General features: G+C 37.5%; 1 protein-coding gene across 1 annotated transcript in view; it reads right to left on the reverse strand.

The window, feature by feature from the left end:
• dock9b (dedicator of cytokinesis 9b) overlaps positions 1-19,911 on the reverse strand; it is a 110,645-nt gene that overhangs the window by 37,167 nt on the left and 53,567 nt on the right. The window contains 18 exon segments of the mRNA XM_051895957.1: positions 311-397; positions 1,405-1,523; positions 1,735-1,846; positions 3,208-3,300; positions 3,393-3,458; positions 3,625-3,815; positions 3,968-4,047; positions 5,149-5,271; positions 5,360-5,442; positions 5,782-5,904; positions 7,438-7,644; positions 8,768-8,908; positions 8,997-9,071; positions 10,447-10,502; positions 13,882-14,056; positions 16,343-16,477; positions 17,418-17,513; positions 19,470-19,539. Of these exon segments, the coding sequence (XP_051751917.1) occupies positions 311-397; positions 1,405-1,523; positions 1,735-1,846; positions 3,208-3,300; positions 3,393-3,458; positions 3,625-3,815; positions 3,968-4,047; positions 5,149-5,271; positions 5,360-5,442; positions 5,782-5,904; positions 7,438-7,644; positions 8,768-8,908; positions 8,997-9,071; positions 10,447-10,502; positions 13,882-14,056; positions 16,343-16,477; positions 17,418-17,513; positions 19,470-19,539 (2,032 nt within the window).

A 19,911-nucleotide genomic window follows, 5' to 3' on the forward strand; every position in this document is an offset into this window, starting at 1 on the left:
ATTCCACAATGAGTCGTTATCTGGGCTTGGTTACAATAAAAACTGTTTTTGGACTAACAAGGAAGTTTTCAGTTCTGAAACTTAAAGGATATTCTTATAGTATGATGACCTCTTACATGTCAAAAGGTCAAGGAAAATTTGATTTCTCAGTCCATGACCCCTATAACATTGCCATATTCATCAGCATGCCAAAACTACTCTGAGAGTTGTCATGATTGAAATATACCATATGCAATTTTGACAATACTAATGTTGATACTGAATGTTAATAACATTATAATTAGGATATATATCCTTTATATAGTCATACCTGAGTGTAGATGGTAGAGACCAGATGTGTGGACACTCTGAAGAGAGGACGTCCTCCATCCACCCACTTTATCTCAGGACTAGAGTGCTGCAAACAACATCAAGTTTAAATGGTTTATTTTAATTATACAGACAGATCATCCACTGAAAGATCTATTTAATGTCTCAATTATTTCTCGTAGACAGCAATGAGATTAAACGAAGGGCAAATGGAGACTTTTGCTGAAGTTGGATGCCTTCTCAGATTTCTTAATTTCATTTTCCTGAGAAGAGAGCTCAGTAATTTTTTTTATGTCATTGTGTATGTGCTAATGTGATTTCAACAAAGCCAGAGATTTCAATACAAACTCAAAGATTCCTCATTAAAATCTCAAAGACCAAGTCTCTTACGGAATTTTAGGAAAAATATTAAGTATCTAAAATTGATTTATCTATGAAAAATAACTGAGAACCCCAAAGAGTCTCCTGAGCTATGAAAAAGCAACCTCTGAGATATAAAAATTACCTGCGTAAAAATAATACTATGCAATAAGATCCACTGAGACAAAAAGTCAATAATAATTATATCTGGATATTCACAAAGTGTATCCAAATAGCAAATTAGACTACACACACACACACACACACACACACACACACACACACAGGTTTGATTTTGTGAATTGTGGGGACATTCCATAGGTGTAATGGTTTTTATACTGTACAAACCGTATTTTCTATCACCCTACACCTAAACCTATCCATCACAGGAAACTGCACATTTTTACTTTCTCAAAAAAACTCATTCTGTATGCTTTATAAGCCTTTTGAAAAATGGGGACATGGGGTAATGTCCTCATAAGTCACCCTCTCCTTGTAATACCTATGTCATACCCATGTCATTATACAAATTTGTGTCCTCATATGTCACAAAAACGCACACACATACACACACACACACACACACACACACACACACACACACACACACACACACACACACACACACACACACAGAGAGACTCAACAGATACAGGTTCACATTTGGTCGGCAAATGGCTGCAGTTTTTGCCAAGATGGGAATGTTTTTGTTATGACTGTGCATAGTGGGTCTACCTTGCTTACACCCTCCTGACAGCTGAGGTAACCATTTGGTAGGTTGGATGCCACAGAGATGTGTTGCTCACTCATAACAACACGACCATCTTTAAGCAGAGGAAGCCAAGCAGAGCCCACTGACAGAGAAACGGACAGAAGTGAGAGTGTGTGAGAGAAAACATTCAGCACATCTAGAGACTACACTTCAATGGTACCGTATATACCTCTCTTTGATCATGCTGCAGAAACATTATGCATAAAAGTACCAAAGATGGAAGTTCCTGGAGCCCTACCCCATGCCTCAACACATTAGCCTTGTCACTGTCAGCTTTATTCAGCATGCTGTACCTGGGGTCTCTACTATATCCCGTTTCTTTGTGCTGCTGTCACAGCTGATGTGGTAAAAAGTGAAGAGCAGGTGATGTTTTTCATGAAGCTGTGTGGGCAACTCGATTTTTATCTGCAGTACATATACACATAAAACAATATGATTAAAAAAACAAAAAATTTGAAATATATAAATGTAAACACTGTATACCTAAATCTGAATACCCTGTTGAAAAAAACAGTATATGCTGGTTAGGTATGTTTTGAAGCATTGCATCTGGCTTGAGCTGGTTTATGCTGGTCCTTAGTTGGTCGTGAGCTGGCTTAAGCTGGTTTTAAGTAACTAGCTCCAACTCAGGACCAGCTTATAACCAGTTCAGTAGGGCTGCACGATTTATCGCACGATACGAAAAATAACATTGAACTTAAACGCGATTATCGCTTAAACGCAATTCTTAGTGCGATTCTGAAATCGCGAAGGCTGCGATTGTTGTTTTATGCCCAGCTTGTCAATGAAGTATGGCTCCAAATGCTAATCCATCTGAAAGCACTGTGAGTTTGAGTTGCTTATTATGTACATTTGAAAAAGCAGACATCTCTCTAGACATAAGAAGCATTTATTAACATCTTGTCCAACAAAAGACAACATTTTATAACATGTTTTTACTCCAAACTCACTTCATAACGACAGCTGAGCATCCTTCTGTGAGATGATGTGGCTTCTTACACAGAATAAGGCAGTTGTGTGTTTATTAGTCATGTTTAATCAATCAAAGCGTTTCAATCTTCTGTTTATTCAGCTACAGCAATATGACGCATTATCTACTTCTGCGGCAGGGCTTATTTAGAGTTTCTGCGCAAGAGCGCCCTCTAGCTTTCAGATGGAGAAGCTTTTACTACTGATCACAGAGCCGTACAGCTCTGACAGGCTGTGCATTAAATAATAATTGCAGCCTTTGCCAAATTGTGTGCAGTTTAATCATGATAAATCGTGCAGCCAAACTCAGGACCAGCTTAAACCAGCTCATAACCAACTAAGGACCAGCAAAACCAGCTCAAACCAGCTGCCATGTTTCAAAACATACCTAACCAGCATATGCTGTTTTTTTCAACAGGGTATACAGTGATAAAATCTCTCATATTTGGATAGCTGGCCCACTATTATCATTATACTAAAGAAATTAACTTTAATTTTTGGAATTCAAAAAACCACTAGTGAAAATTCTTCCATTTTAATATAACATTTACCATCAGAAATAATTATGTATTATGATGAATAAACAACTATTTGAATGAAAAGTTTGCTAAAAAATTGCCTTAAATTTTTCCTAAAATGTTCTTTTTTTCTGGTTCAAATTACATTTTATTTTTAAACCCCAGATTTTCAATACAGTCTCACACTTTTGGACTCCACTGTTTAGATACTTTCTCCACTTATATAATTATTTCCTGCATTGCTCCCTATAATATTTATTTCAGTGCCTCGTTCATCACCTCATCATAGAACTCTGGGTTTTGCTGGTGGTGCAGTACAGCTGCGTAGGCATGTTTAGTGAAGAGAGGACCTCCTGGGCGACCATAGATACACTACACATAACAATGACATGCATAAACATGGATCAATATTACCTTCTGGTCAAATAATCTACACTGTTTATAGTCTTGGGGCAGATGTATACCTTCAAAGGTTGAGCATCCTCTTCATCTGACTCTCTGAATTCCACACATACTGCAATGTTCCTCGCCTGAGTCACATAAGAGAAAGAAAGAACATGAACCAGAAAACTGCTTACTGTCGAATCTCTAAGTGCAAATTTTATGTGCGGCAGGTGTAAACAGAGCCTTCATTACACTGGCCATTTCATATGTCAATCCCTCATTTTGCAAGAAACAGCTGATACGCTATTGTACCTTGGTGAAAGACTTCTGGTTGTCATATTTGAGGTGCTTCGGATAGACATATAGATGATTGTTGTAGGTAGTGAAAGGCTGAGAGCACTTGGCAATACAGGGAACAAACTCCTCCACCTCCAACAGAACACCATTGCTCGGCCCATTACTTTCAAAAGGCCTCACTGGGATGTAGGACGGAGTGACACAGTCTAGCCAATGGAGAGGAGAAAATTCGAGTTCAAGTGACTAATTCATGGCACACAAAGTTGGCTTACACAATCAGAAAATCAGGGAAGAAAATATCATCAGAAAAGATGTGCATTAGGTTAGGGTTACATTAACACATATTTTGAAGACTTACTAGCCATATCAGGAGGGACATTATCAATGATCACATCCAGGTTACCCAAGATGACAGGTAATTTAGCCATCTTCTCAGGTCTGTGGATACAATTTTGATTACATTTATTTAAGAAGCTCATCTCGTGGACTGAAAAAGCGCCCCTCTGAGAAGTACTACAAAACACATTCCTAACAGCGGGACCATCCACAGCTGGTAATACACTGCAGATGTTCTGAAAATACTTCCATTTAAAATACATTGTTTTAAAGGGGACCTATAATGCCCTTTTCACAAGATGTAATAGAAGTCTCTGGTGTCCCTAGAATGTGTTTATGAAGTTTCAGCTCAAAATATCTCACAGATCATTTATTATAGCTTGTCAAATTTGCCCCTATTTGGGTGTGAGCAAAAACATGTCATTTTTGTGTGTGTCCCTTTAAATGCAAATGAGCTGCTGCTCCCGGCCCGCTTTGCAAAAGAGGGCGGAGCTTTAACAGCTTGTGCTTAGGTTACTCAACAACAACAAAGCTGGAGAATCTGATGCAGCTAAAATGAGGATTGTCAGTAACGGTGTTCAGCCTTACATTGTTCAAACCGGAGTCGACACTGATGGAGAGACTCAGGAAGAAGTTACAACTTTTAGAATGAAACTGGATGTTTCTGAATGGTTAGTGGATAAATTTATGTAGTTGCTGTGGAGTTGATTCAACTAATCGACTAGCATGTGTCGATTAGTTAATTTTTTGTGCAAATCCAGCGCTGAATTGACCCTCGTTTCTGAAGCAGTCTGGTGTAAAATGACGGCATGTCAACAACACTCTACTACAACAACTCTTCCTCTTTTCTAAAGCAGCCCACCATGGCCTTTGTTGCGTGTTCTCAGGGGCGGGGTTTATGTAAATTTTAGGGTTAGTGATGTCACCAACCCGGGAAGAAGCTCGTTGTAGTCCCTATCAGCCGTTTGTTGTAGTCCTTAAACAACGAATTCTTTTTAAAAGAAAATCTCTCTCTTTGCATTGAACTTTGAGCGTCGTAACTTTGCAGACGTTGTTTATGCTCTAACAGCAACATTACACACTAATTAAAGTTAAAAAAGTGAAATCATAATCAACCACCCCTTTAATAGATTGAAACTACTGTAAAAGGGACAAGAAATATCACAGTGAAGACAAGACTGATGACTTGAGGTGAATACTGACTTCCTAAAATCCGCCAGCAGTTTGAAAAGATCCTCTTCTGAGAGTTTATTACTGTCTTGCCGGTACAGTGCAGAGAACCGAGCGCTTTTATCCAGAGTCCCCGAGGCATCTTTAAACACAGGCCTGTGGAAAAGAACAAAAAGATTAAATATTGTGATTGACACAAAACACAGAGAGAAGAACTGAACATTTCCAGAGAGTTTTGGCTCACCGGGCTGCCCATGCGAAAGGCATCCTGTACTGGCCCAGTCTGCTGCAGGCCATCTTGGCATTCTTCAGAACCTTCTGAGCAACCTATGAAGCAAAACACACAAAGTGTTCCCCACAACCTCTCGAGATATATTTTATTAACAGTAAACTGGGCAGACAGCACGTTCCTGGGAGCCTTGAGGGGTTTTATTTAGTAACAGAGTAGATTTTGGCAGGATATTGCAAGGGTCATTGTGGGATGTGGTAGAATTGTTTGCAAGTTGCAAGTAGAATTGTTTGCAAGTTCTCCTTATCCCTATAATAACCACTTATTGTTTTGATTGACATACTGTATTTGGTACGTCTGTTTTGTTTGTGTATATGCTTGGATCAGCTGTTTTGTTTATATACAGTAAGTGTGTGTGGTTATGTTAGGCCCCTTGCCTTGCTGGAGTCGGAGCTCTTCATGTAGGGCTCAGCGCAGTGGGTAATGCCTCCCTGCAGAACCTTCTCGATTCGTGCCACCAGAAAGATGTCAGGGTGAGGACACGTCACAGAGAAGACACCCTAAAACAAAAATGAGCACATAGATTTTTCTTACTGAAAAGATTGTTTGTGTATTTTATTTATGTATCGTTTTTCCAAATATGTATGTCCCCACATGTCCCAAAGGGAGGTTAGATATAGCTAACTTCTGAGGACAAACTGTCCCTAAAGTATAGCTAAGTAAACACACACACACACACACACACACACACACTGAACAAACTCCCTAACCCTAACCCTACCCCTTAACCTACCCACCACAGAAAACTTTCTGCATTTTAAGATTTTCAAAAAACCATACATCCATCCATCCATCCATCCATCCATCCATCCACAGTATCTATCTCTCTATCTCTCTCTATCTATCTATCTCTCTATCTATCTACCTCTCTCTATCTATCTATCTATCTATCTATCTATCTTGAAGTCACGGTTCGGTACAGGTTTGGTACAGCAGGGGGGAGAAAACTAAACATAAAATTGCTTTTTTTATTAAACAGTGGTTAACTGAACAAATTGAGTCTCTGTCTTTAAACAAATTCAATTATAATTAAAAGATTCTTAAGGATAAAAAATATATATATTTCTGCTAATGCTGTAAACTATATAGGGAGCCCTTACGTGTGCATTACTATAATACTAAAGGTTAACAACAGAGCCCAAACTATTAGCCTAAATTCAGTTGCTATTTATTTTTAGATATAATAATCAACACTCAAATAATAAATTGTATGCAAACATGTACACATAAGGCAGTTTTTGCATTAACTTCCAACTCTAATTATAAAATTTTTTACTCCAATTCGTCGTTGAAATATAATCATTTACACAGACAGATTTTCATGACAGATTTATTTAAACATACATTAAATAATCAAGGCATCACTAACAGGTTAAGTAAAATAAATGAATATATAGGCTAATATACTGCATATATTTAGTGAAAGAGTTAATTTCTCTAGCAAACTAACAAGTTGTGGACACCGAATGACTTGCCTGAGGTAAATGTAATGCTATAGTATGTGACATATTGTATTCAAGCTGTTTTATTGATGTATTTCCGCCGTTGATTGAGCGATTACACGATATATACGTTTCCGTACGTTGTACTGTATCTTTAAACATACCTTCAGATGTTCATTCCTATCCATTCTGTAACTAGTATTAAAGAGGAAGAGATGATCGAGTTCACTCGTGCTCCACGCTGCCACTTGAACTGAGGTGCCTGTACAGTGATCTGTCACGCCACAATAAAGAGCATCAAAACTGCATTTTTTGTTTGAATTTCATGATAAAATGGACAGAATTTGAAAGATTACGCTTTGTTTCTTATCGAAAGTAAGAAAGCGTAATTGCGATTATTGGTTGGTAATGGTGGGCTACAATGTATTCATCGTTTACACATGTGTACTGAACCGTGAGACACGTACCGAAAATTCACAGGACGAATATGTCTGTTTGTCTGTCTATCCATCCATCTATCCATCCATCCATCCATCCATCCATCCACCTTTTTCATAGGTTCTTTGAAAATAGATTGTTCAGCCCTCTTACTTTTTTGGGGTACTGCAGCATCCCCTCCAGCAGTTCACTAGGCAACATTTCTCCATGAGGTGTGTCCACTGCTCCGTTTATCTGCATGCTCGGTGGTGGGATCATGGATCGGACCAGTGGGTGGTTTAGATCCACGTGAAAATCTGCAGATATTTTTCTACTGTTCTGCACGTCAAACAAGGAGAGCACAACGAAGAAGGGCTCCACCTGAAGAAAACAGTGAAGGTTTCACATCTACCCTTACGAAACAAAAATTTATGGGAATTTACTGGAAAACATAATGTGATCTATTACATATTTTCATGCTTGTATTTTTCAATGTACTGCTATATATGTATGGACCATGTATATATTGATACATAAATGAAGACAAATCTGCACTACATTTTTATATGTAATAGCTTAATTGATACACTCAATTAACGAATTTCTCTTTCATGAGTTAAAACATGGGTTAACTTAAAGCTGAACACTTATTCATAAACTTTTATCTCACTTTATTTGTTTGTATAAAAAATGTGTGATGGTATATAAGAAAAAAGTTTTTACTGAAATCAATTTCTTTGTATTTTTGAACAATTGGCAAGTCATGGTGTGTGCAAATGAGACTTTACAAATATAAATAGAATTACAAATATATGGATATATATCACAAAAGATATTTTCCTCATAATTGTGTACATACTGTATATTGCACATACTTGTTCCCATATAAATGTGAATATGTGTATAGTACCATATCTTATCACATGTACATCTATATATTATGAAGTGTATTATTGAATATAAAATTAAATACATTGCAGTATATAAGTAAATATATTGTCACATATTTTTCATTATATGAAAAGCAGCAATTCCTTATGTATTATTCAATATAATGTAATATATTCTTCTGTATATTTTCAATATACAATAAATAATTTAATATATTGATCATTCAAGCATCATAAGGGTAATCTGTACCAGAAGTGTGTGTAGAGCTACAGGTTGACATGTTGGACCGCTCCAACAAACAGAGCAATTTTTGAAAGCGCCATAGAGGCACAGTATTTACACTCGTGGCCAATTGAGAAGTCAAGTCTTATACATGTGTGTGTGCAAATTAAACTGAAATAGGAGAAAGGGGTTTAACATTCAAATAATTACACATTTAGCTTTATATAAATCACATACAGGACTGTTATACATCAATATACACACAATTCTCCCTATCCCATGGAGTTTGGCTGGTTGCCACAACACATCCCTCATCAGAGACAGTGATTCTTTGCCAAAGAAAAGAGCTTTATAACCGCAGAACCACTTTGATTGTGCGTGTGAATCTTACGTTAGTAGTAGGTCCCTCCTCATTCTCTGCTACACAGCTCTGAAGGTTGAAAGACAGATCATTGCAGCTGACCAAAACTCTCTTCCCAAACTTCTCCTCAAACTGCTTCACGTCAGGTTCAATGCCAGACAAATCGAGTCTCTACAGGCCAAAACATACACACAGAGCTCAAAACCAGTAGCTCACCCTGTGATTTAATGGATTGTTTATTATTGGAGCTGTGGCTCACCTGTGTGTCAGGGTCCAGAGTGAAGAGTTTCAGACGAGTCTCACTCCTCATCTTGGACTCAATGTCTCTCGCACTCTAAAAAGCAAAAACAGGACGGCAATCGCTAATTACGGCATCTGATTGTGTTTAAAAAATTCTTAATTAGTATTTTGTCTTGGTTTCCAGGAAAATGTCTAAACATCCTTAAAATCAGCATGAAACGGATTATGCGTTAGTCTTTTTCTTCCTATTGTGATGTATATGTGAGTGAGCTTCTCGAACAAGAAAAAATGTAGGGCGGGACTTGATTTTGTGCTTCGAGAATTGATTGGATGGTTGTAGTTGCTGTTGCTGTGATGTCATGTGAGTGACAGGTTATCCCGCCCTCGCGCCAGTAAACACGTCACCAGAGAAGAGATATTGGTGTGAGGGGAATATATTTTGATTAAATATTTTGAGGGCACATGAATTAAATGATAAATAAATGATAAATCATTTATAATAAATACTGCAATATTCCATAAATAGAAATTGTCAATTTTTATTTCATGGTGACTTTAAAACAAGATGAATGCAAAATGACATATAACAATCTGAATTGTTTTCAAACAATATAAATTTAAATTATAAATAAATATAATATTACAATAATATATTATAATATATTATAATAATACATTTCTTACCATATAGGCAATCTGTTTTGTTGTGTAAACCATACCAAATGTAGTTAGATTTAAGATTAAAACAATAAAAATAGCCTTTTTAAAATGAATTAAAAAAAAAAATTGCCATTATTAAATAAGATAAACACAAACACTACTGTTTGTGCATTTGCAATTTTTTTTAGATAATATTCTCATTTTTTTGTATTATTTTTACACAATTTTGCTTCTCAAGAAAATGTATGCGGTTTTATGAATGTTTAGATATTTTTACTGGAGAAAAAGGCTACAAAATACTACAAAATCTATTGAACATAATGGAAGTGATCATGGGATGTGAGAAAATATTCTGACTTTAGAGAGAAGCGGCGCCTAGACGATTGATTCCAGGGAGGAGAGAGGAGGAGGACAGGAGAATAAAGAGCAAGAGAGAGAAAGATGTGATGAGAGAGATGAGAAAGACTATGTGTGTGTGTGTGTGTGTGTGTGTGTGTGTGTGTGTCTGTGTTCCAAAGTGTGGGTGGTTCATTGTGGAATAGTTGGAAAGCATTAGCCGAGAACACTAAGGGTGGGTGGAAAAACTGTAGATGTGTAGAGAAAGGGCAGACAGTGAGGACGCCAGCATTGAGATCATACTAGAGTCAAGACACAGGAGCCGAAAAGCAGTATTAACTGTACCTTCACACACACACACACACACACATACACACACACACCCTGTGAAACTGTAGATGAGTGTTTGTAGCTAATCAGCTAATCAGGACATAATGCGTGTCTATATGTGTGTGTCTACGTGTTCACAATACCTGGAAACTGTCCTGAAAATTCCCCGGCGATATGTCTGTCTTGCCCAGCTCATCGTCTGTGTGAAAGAAAACACACATGCTGTACTGAAACTCTCAAAACCAGCAAACTCAGTGGAACAGCACACAGCCGTAAGTTTATAGTGACTGAGCTAACAGTTTCAAATCATAATCTATTTGTTTACCACTAGCGCATGCTTGATGACGTTTTATTCTTCTATACTAACTTGCGTCGTAGCCTACGATTCAATAGGTGTCAACATCCTACAGCGTACATACATGTCATACCCAAGTTTATTAGATCCATGTTGTACAGTGTGATTTGTAATGATCTTATAGGATTGCTGAAATTGCAGTCTGTAGCAGGCATTAGAGTATCTGATTTTAACTGTACTTGATTTTACTCGTACTGAATGTAGGCTCAAAGATGCACTTAAGAGACATGGAGTAAAAAACAAGAAACAGTTGATTTGAGAGGAGAGCAATCATGTGTTTCTTTTCTAAAATCAAAATAAAACTGAACACCTCAACATTGCAATAAATCAAGGTTGACACAAAAGCCTCTTAAACGTCTACAAACACTCAAGTCTCAGTTAAGCTCAAGTGCTCAATAAGGGCATATGTAAACAAATATCCTTCAAAAAGGTTAATATAACACATAAATAAAAATAATGTTAAGTAAGTAAAATAAAATAGTCAAAGCCTATTTGCACTGGATGTGCTGGTTTGGGTCTCATCTCATATATGAAACACCTGCCATTCACATTTACTGTACCTGCTAAGACACTCGCATTTGGGTAAATTAGCCTTGTTGACAAATTTTGGTGATTAAGGGCAAAACACACAAGATATTGTACCTTCATTGCCCTGTAGATGGCAATATCACTTCTTTTGTGGCAGAAATAAACTGCTGCAGAAAAAGTTAGGTGCCATGCAAAATGTAACAAGTAATTGCATTACTCATCACAAATGTATTGGAGTAAAGATACATTTACTTATGCAAAAATGAAGTCAAGTTGAGAGTAAAAGTTGCTAATCTTTGATATTCAGTAAAACTACAAAGATACTTAAGTACAGTAACTAATTACATTTACTCAAATACTTTACACCACTGGTCAAGCTACATTTTTATGATGAAAATGTGAGCGGGTGGTTGATAGGATAGGATATCTACGATATCTAAGTCCACTAAAGGAGGGAGAGCGTTTTCACATTTGGCTCCTAAACTCTGGAATAGCCTTCCTGATAATGTTCGGGGCTCAGACTCGCTCGCCCAGTTTAAATCTAGATTAAAGACGCAACTCTTTAGCCAAGCATTCACATAATGCATCTCATATCAGATAAATTGCACATGACCATCTTTGCTTAATGTTATGAACAGCAGCTACGCTAATTATTCTCTATTTGCTTTTATGTTTTACCTCGGGACGCCCGTCAATATCTGGATCAACATGAACACTTCCAATTTTCTATATATCCTAATTATTGTTAATATGTAATTTATTATTTCCAGGAGCTCATTGCTTTGACCTTCAATTAAACTGCTAACAGTGATTGTAAATTAAATTGCCTAAATTATTACATTATTAGCTAACTGCATTCTCTAAATTGTAATGTTGACATGAATTCTCTGTAAAGCTGCTTTGAAACGATATGTATCATGAAAAGCGCTATACAAATAAATGTGAAATGTGAATTGATAGGGCAGATATACACTTTCTAAGGGGTTCTGAGTGGTTTTAATCACTCATATCTGTATATGTGGTTACTAGAGAGTTTTGAGTGGTTGCTAGGGTGTTGCTAGGGTATCGTGGGTGGTCTCTAGGGCATTACTATGCTATACTTTCAAAAGCATTCTGTTTTAAAAATGAATATATCTGGTATGTGTTGCATGCCCTTCAAAAATTTGGAAACGCCCTAGAAAAGTGGGGTTTTGGACAATATTGGCATGAATCCTTTTTAATTTGTGATAATTTAGGACTGATAAGGGACAACACAAACTATGAAAACACATTTTATTACATAAACAGTTTATACATAGAAAAAACTTACATTTTCGATTCATCAAAATATCCACCATTAGCAGCTATCTGACCTAAACTGGGTTCTAATTGGTTCATTGTATTCTAAACTTAATTGGCAATCAATTGTTGAAGCTATTAAGGTGTGCTGACCCAAATATCTTTTACAAACCTGGGCCAAGTTTAAACCATTAACCAGGCATCACAGCTGGCAAAGGGGCATGTCTTTTTTTGTCATGTATATATTGCCATTATTATGTAATCAAAATGAAAATAATTATTGCTGGTCTTCAATGATAATGTCAAGTTACTTTAATGTATCTGCACCAAAAAATGATAAGGATTTATGCTGATATCGTCCAAAACCACACTTTGCCAGGGGTGTTTCCAAACTTTTGGAGGGCAGTGTATATTTATATGTGTGTGTGTGTTTGATTAGAGTGTTTTGTTTGGTTTCTAGGGTGTTGCTAGTGTATTGTGGGTGGATGTTAGGGTGTTGCTAAATGGTTTCTAAGGTATTATGAGTGGTTTTGAACATGCTAAAATGTTATTTGTATGGTATTGTGGGTGCCTACTTATGTTGTGTGTTGAAGGTGGTTTCTAGTGTGTTGTGGTTGTTTGTAGGGCATTGGTATGTGATTTCTAAGGGGTTCTGAGTGATTTTAAACATGTTAATATGTGGTTTCTAGGATGTTCTGGTTAGCTGGGGGGGACTAGGGAGTTCTGGGTGGTTCCTTTCTGTCTCGAGATATTCTGCGCCCTAAATATGACACAGGTTCCTCCTTCAGTGTAAGTCTAAGGGATTTTTTCCCATTTTCTCTTGATCTGCATGATTTGAGGTATCATTCATGTCCATAGCACAAACACTGCAGGACAAGTTAGCCACCAAAATTAACTTAGGGCCAGAAGTTTTTTTTTTTTTTTAAACCCCAAACCCTATTTATGACTAATAGCAACAGTCATGCTTGCCTTAGCAAGCTCCACTAGTTACACTGCGTTCTGACTCTGATTGGTCAGCAGGTGTTTGTTGTTTTATACTAGACGAGAAGAAAGGAATGTGCTGTCTCCTTTGAAACTCATCAAATGTAAATAAAGACTCCCAACGTCCTCTCCTGAAATCCGAAGGGTTTAAGAGGTGTTAAGTGTTACTGTTGGTGTATGGCTATGTGTGCGTCAGTTCAGGAGTGTTGGATGTATGCATCTATCCATTAAAAGACGTTTAAAGAGTGGGTGGTCTCTTCAAAGAAAACATACACATATAGGAAACACGACCACTCAGCTGGCTCTGCAAATACATGTCTGTGCGCTCAAACTGTGTCAACAATCTTGCGTATAGTAATGTATCAACACACTCCACCTGTCATACATGACATCAGACACACACATCTGTGAACTGCACACTCTTATTGGCACATACCGTCGTGCAGTTCTCCGTTCCTCCTCTCCTGCATGGCGAGCTCAAAACTGCTGTGGAGGATCTTGTTGAGGGTGCCGATCCAGTCATCCATCTCTCCTTCACTGTCTGCAGCCAGAAGATACGTGCTTTTATCCTGCATCTTCAGCTCAAACGCAAAACGCCGCACTTTACTGTTCTGCACACAGACAAACGGAGATAGAGAAAGAGAGATATTTCTAATCAGTGAATAGCATAGCTCAGATCTGAGCGCATTGTTTAAGATCTCGCCTGAAACTCATTTTTGGGGTATTTTTTTGTGGGAGAAAAATCTGAGAAGCAGTAGGCTCTTCGATGTCATTGAGACGTAAGAGATCTCAATTGTGATTTTTCTTTCCTACACAGCAAAATCACCAGAGTTAAATCAACTCTGCTTGGAGTACATATACTTTAACTCTGCTTCAGAGTTACTTTAACACTATTTAGAGAGGGACCATATGTACTCCGAGCAGAGTTGATTTAACTCTGGTGATTTTGCTGTGTATGGGAAAGCGCCGGAGACTTTGGAATGATTTTACACTTAATGAATTTATGATGAATTTACACCAGAAATGACGATGGAAAATATATCCATACTGCAGGAGCTGAAAGCTATTTATTCCCAGACGACTGCTGAGAATATCTGAATATCTGGCCGCTTTGCATACGCACCTGTTGAAATGTTTAGGTTTTAGAGCTTGAAATAACTTTTACTATTTCTCTTTTGTCTGAAATGTGGAAAACAGACAAAATGTCAAAAAAAACAGATGTTGAAAACAGACGAAACAGGTTGTGCATACCAAAGGAATACTTCATTCTTTGAGGAGGGCTGGTGAATCGAGGAATACGATAACATTTGCACACACACACACACACACACACATACACACTGAGTGGAAATATTTGACCCTGGGAGAAATCATGTGTGAAATAGGCTGGACTTCATCTTTCCTTCTCTCTCTCTCTTTTATGTTTTTCTCTTTCTCTGCAACCCTGAGTAGCCCCATCTGAGGAACTGACCATCCAAACACTGATATCCCCTCTTGGTCAAGACAAAGGAAGAGACTCATGAGGATGTTATTAGAGATCTGAACTCCTTCTATAAACTGCTTTGTGCTGCAGTAAATACACAAAACAAAGCATTTATTCTTTAGGCGCCCTTATGAACTTTGAAGGAATGTTCAGGGTTCAATACAAGTTAAGCTCTATCGATAACATTTGTGGAACAATGTTGATTACAACAGAGTATAATACTAACTTGATTCGGTCCCTCATTTTTTTTAATAAAAAAAGCAAAAATGACAGAAGAATAAGTTACAATAGAAGTAAACAGAGCAATAAACATAAATAACATTTTCTTTACACACTTCACAACTGTGTACACATCTTAATAATTATTTTTAAAAAAGTTTTTACAAATATTATATTAATATTATTTATGTATTTTGAAACTTTTTGGGGAGTCACACCACATGACATTTTACAACATTCTACAAATAACCTTTAACTTAATTAACCTTTAAATTAATTAATTTTGAACTAAACTTGTCATAAGAAGGTCAAATAATATGGTACTTTAAGACTTTTTTTCCTTTAGCCCAGAATTATGAGGGTCTGCTGGGACATTTCATGTTTTATGTTTTTTTTTTCTGCAGGTTGGTTGCACCCAATGGGCCCTATCATACACCCGGCGCAATGCAACGCCAGACACGGCGCAAGTGTTTTTTGCTAGTTTCAGCCTGAAGCAGTTATCATTTTCACGTCCAGCGCCACGTTGTTTAAATAGAAAATGCACTCGCACCCATCTGTTCACCCATGGGCGTGCTGGTCTGAAAACGAGGTCTGTTCAGGTGCATTGTTGGCGTGTTGCTATTTTGAGACAACTGAAATAGACTGCACCACTGACCAACAAAAACCTGCTCTAAAGTCAGTGGTACAATATGGCACAACGCATATACACTCTGCTTGTTACACAGACAGACGCAGCAGCACAATAAAAATAAAAGGATTCCTCTCTGGAGAAGCGTTCAGTCTTTCCGCATGCAAATTCCTCCATGTAAATAGCGAATCCGCCATGGTGCAAGCGCAACTGGCTTTTAAAGGAACTGGAGATGACACTCTGATTAATTTATTGCACGTTATGCCCAAAACACACCCATGACTCATTAAGAGACTAGGTACAACCCTTTTTTCCGTCGTTAAACTAGTAAAAGTGGAATCGGACATGCCCTAAGTGCACCTGCGCCATGCGCTTCAGGCCATGTGCTTAGATCGTTAAAATAGGGCCCAATGACTTTAATTTGATGGACAAACATTTTGTAAAGATTATGCCAAAGTACTCACCTATATATATATGAATTTAATTTTTTGATGTATTTTTGAATACATTAATACATCAAGACAAAAATCTAAGCATCACGTGACTGATTCTTATACTGATAGTTACCTGGATGACACCCATGCATGAGTCCAGGAAGATGGTTCCCTTGGGTTCTTTAGATATTTTCTCATCTTTGTAGAAGTTCAAGTTGTATGATCCATCTCCCAGCTGGGTCAAGTGGAAATACCTTCTCTTAAAAGACTAAAGGGAAAGAAATTTGGAATGAAAAGAAAGAACATTAAATGTAAACAGCAGATTTAAACACTCTATGTTTAGATGTAAAACTAGTGACTGTTCTAAAAATAACATCTAGGGGAAAAGGGAGCATGGGAAAATGAATTAGTGAGAACTGGAAGTTGGTACAGCCCCACTTCCTGTCTATGGCATAGTGTGCACAGATCTGCTAATAGGAGGACTAAAGGTCAGAGTTTGAAAACATCCAGCTGAACACAAATCTATGCAGAAACTGCAACACGTGTCAATGTTAATGACATCAGCACTTGATTTGATGGCTATGTTTGGAATGACGCACTACCACACTACTGTTTTGCAGTGTGCAGTATTAATATCATGCACAGTATGAAAATCTGTATGCATGAACATTTTTCAAAACGTGCAGCATGCAACTAGAGCACACTACTTGGAATAATACACCCCACAATGCAATGCACTCGACTTGACCTTTCCAGTGTGACTAATGATACGAAATTAATATCAACCATAATTTCGAATCAAGCATGAATTAAGAGTACACTGGTGTAGAAACAATTTTCATTCAGAAATTGCTAGTAAATTTCACAATTAATTACAAAGAAACGGCAAGTAACAAACTGAATTAAACATGAAATTTTGAAAGAATGAAATAGCATTTTCTTGTAAAACATATTCCAATAGAATTTGTTTTATTTCAACTTTGAAAAATTATTTTTAAAGTGTGGTGACAACAATATAATATATATAATTTGCATAATGTGTTGTGTTTCGCATTTTAAAAAAATATACCGTATAAACTGTGTTTAACCCCTCCGGATCTACTCGTAGTATTCAGTATGCTAGTGTTTCATCGTGTTTAAGATCACTATGTTTCAGATTTTTCATCATTATCAGATCAGAAAAGTGCTTGTGTATATGTCTAACTCACCCTCATGGTAACACTGATGGCACTGTTCATGTTTGCTTTATACAGCCAGCCGTGCTTGGACACGCCCCCTCTTTGAGAACCCAATGACGCGGCATCCTTCAGGAACCAGAGAGGAATATAATGAGCACACATAAGAACACAACAGAAGCGCAATCATACACCCACACAGTCTGACTTCATCTGTTTCTTCAAGCCTGAACAAAACATGTCGATATCTAACACGGTTTCCCACATTAGAGCCTCTGGACGCCCTCTCCGTGTTTCAACATGAAGTCCATTTTCACCTGACCCCCTCAATTATTCATGTTCTCCCTCATCCCAACAGGGAGCAGCCTTCAAACTGAACAAACAAACTCCATCCCTGAGCAAGCGGCCGCTCAGACAGAATGGCAGACATGGAGCTGGAATTCTGGGAAATGTAGGTGAAACCCAATCAGGGGATCAAATGGCCCAGAGACAGCCGAGTCCTGCGTCTGTTCTTTCTCTAAGGCTAATGTAGTCCCAGAGGCTCTGCACAAACGCATTACTAATAAGCTGTAAGTTCCTTATTATTTATTTATTCTGCTTATCAGCCAGTGAGAACAGAGAGTAGGATAGCGAGGGAAATCATGTGTTGCGATAGGCTGATGAAGTATGGTGCGTGGAAGTACAGTATGGTGAATACCATTTCCTTTAACTGTCAGGAAACTGGTAGAGTTAAGAAACAATAGCACGTGAGTTTCTTTCATAAGTTTATCACACAAACGTCTAGACAGAGTGAGTTTAAACAGCTATCCAAATTTCTAAGCTGCACATTAATTACATTAATCACTAATTACAGTGCTGCATTCTGGGTCATGTAAATGTCACCATATGTTTGTAATGACAAATTTGGGGATTTCTTAAAGGGATAGTTCACCCAAAAATGAAAATTATCTCAAGACATCCTAGGTGTATATCTTTCAGTCAAACACAATCAGAGATATATTTAAAAATATCCTACCTCTGTAAATAGCTTTGTAATTGTAGTGAATGGGACCCAATATTTTGAAGCCCAAAAAAGTGTATCCATCCATCATAAAAGTAATCCACACGGCTCCAGGGGGTGAATAAAGGCCTTCTGAAGCAAAATGTGCATATTTAGAAGTTTATGAACTATAATAACTGACTTCCGGCAATGGCCGTACACACGTTCTCGAGAGAGAGTGGTGTCCAGCGTGTGACGTAGGACTTGAGAAGTGATGAACACGGAAGCACAGAGGAGAGAGCAAAACAAAACAAAACACCGGTCATGAATTAGAAGTCTAAAACAAGGATTTTTTTTTAAAGTAAAAAAAAAAGGTTGGAGGTTTTTTACCTGGCCCTATTTATTTGATAAATCTGCATCTCCCGTTGATGACAGCGCACGTAATCTTATGACTTTACGTAAGTTGAAGCATCCCGGATAGACACACAAATTCACCATTTTAAGACAATAACAAATCTACAGTATAGCTAAACAACTTATTTTCATGGTTTTCCATAGCTGTAAACAAGGCGTGGTTCTTGCGAGAGTTGCCTATTCTCACCGGAGCTTATGCTATGTCCTACGTCAAACCCCAGAACGCCACTCTCTCGAGAACGTGCGTACGGCTATCACCGGAACTCAGTTATTATAGTTCATAAATCTAAATATTTTTATTTTTCTTACAAAAGCCCATCACTTCATTTCAGAAGGCCTTTATTAACCCCCCGGATTCGTGTGGATTACTTTTATGATGAATGCAAGCACTTTTTTGGGCTTCAAAATATTGGGCCCCATTCACTACCATTATAAAGCTTGGAGGAGCCAGGATATTTTTTAATACATCTTCGATTGTGTTCATCTGAAAGAAGATAGTCATATACACCTAGGATGGCTTGAGGGTGAGTAAATCATGGGATAATTTTCATTTTTGGGTGAAGTATCCCTTTAAGGGCTCTTTTGGCCCAATGGACTGGTATTAAAAGAAAGTGGCCAGAGTTGAAGAAACACCCACATACAGACACAGTAAAAAAATTCACAGTGAGGAATCATGGGTAATTATCACTTGCCTCCTCCTTATCTGCATCCTCGTCCACCTCAAACACGTGACTCGCTAACTTCTCTGGCCGAGGAACTTTACTGTAAAATACAAAGCAAAAAAAAACAACCACAACCATAAGACCAATAGACTTACATTTTCTGAATGTTCATTTTTAGGTGAACTATCCCTTTAATTTATGTAATTGCATTTATAATTACTGTTGACCCATTTCTTACACCTTAACCCACCCTTAAACTTAACCATACCACCAAACCATCCCACCTCAATAGCAGCAAAAGTGTTTTGCAATACAATATGAACACAAGAAGTATAAATTGTACTTATTTTATGTTAGCACATAGTAGTTAAAGACACCCATAGTGTGACCGTGTTTTTTAGCGTGTCGCAACATGTAGCACACATTCTGTACATCTAACAAAAAGGTTCAGCACTTAAAACTCAAGGACACC

The sequence above is a fragment of the Ctenopharyngodon idella genome, chromosome 6 (genome assembly GCF_019924925.1).
Source record: "Ctenopharyngodon idella isolate HZGC_01 chromosome 6, HZGC01, whole genome shotgun sequence".
NCBI lineage: Eukaryota > Metazoa > Chordata > Actinopteri > Cypriniformes > Xenocyprididae > Ctenopharyngodon > Ctenopharyngodon idella.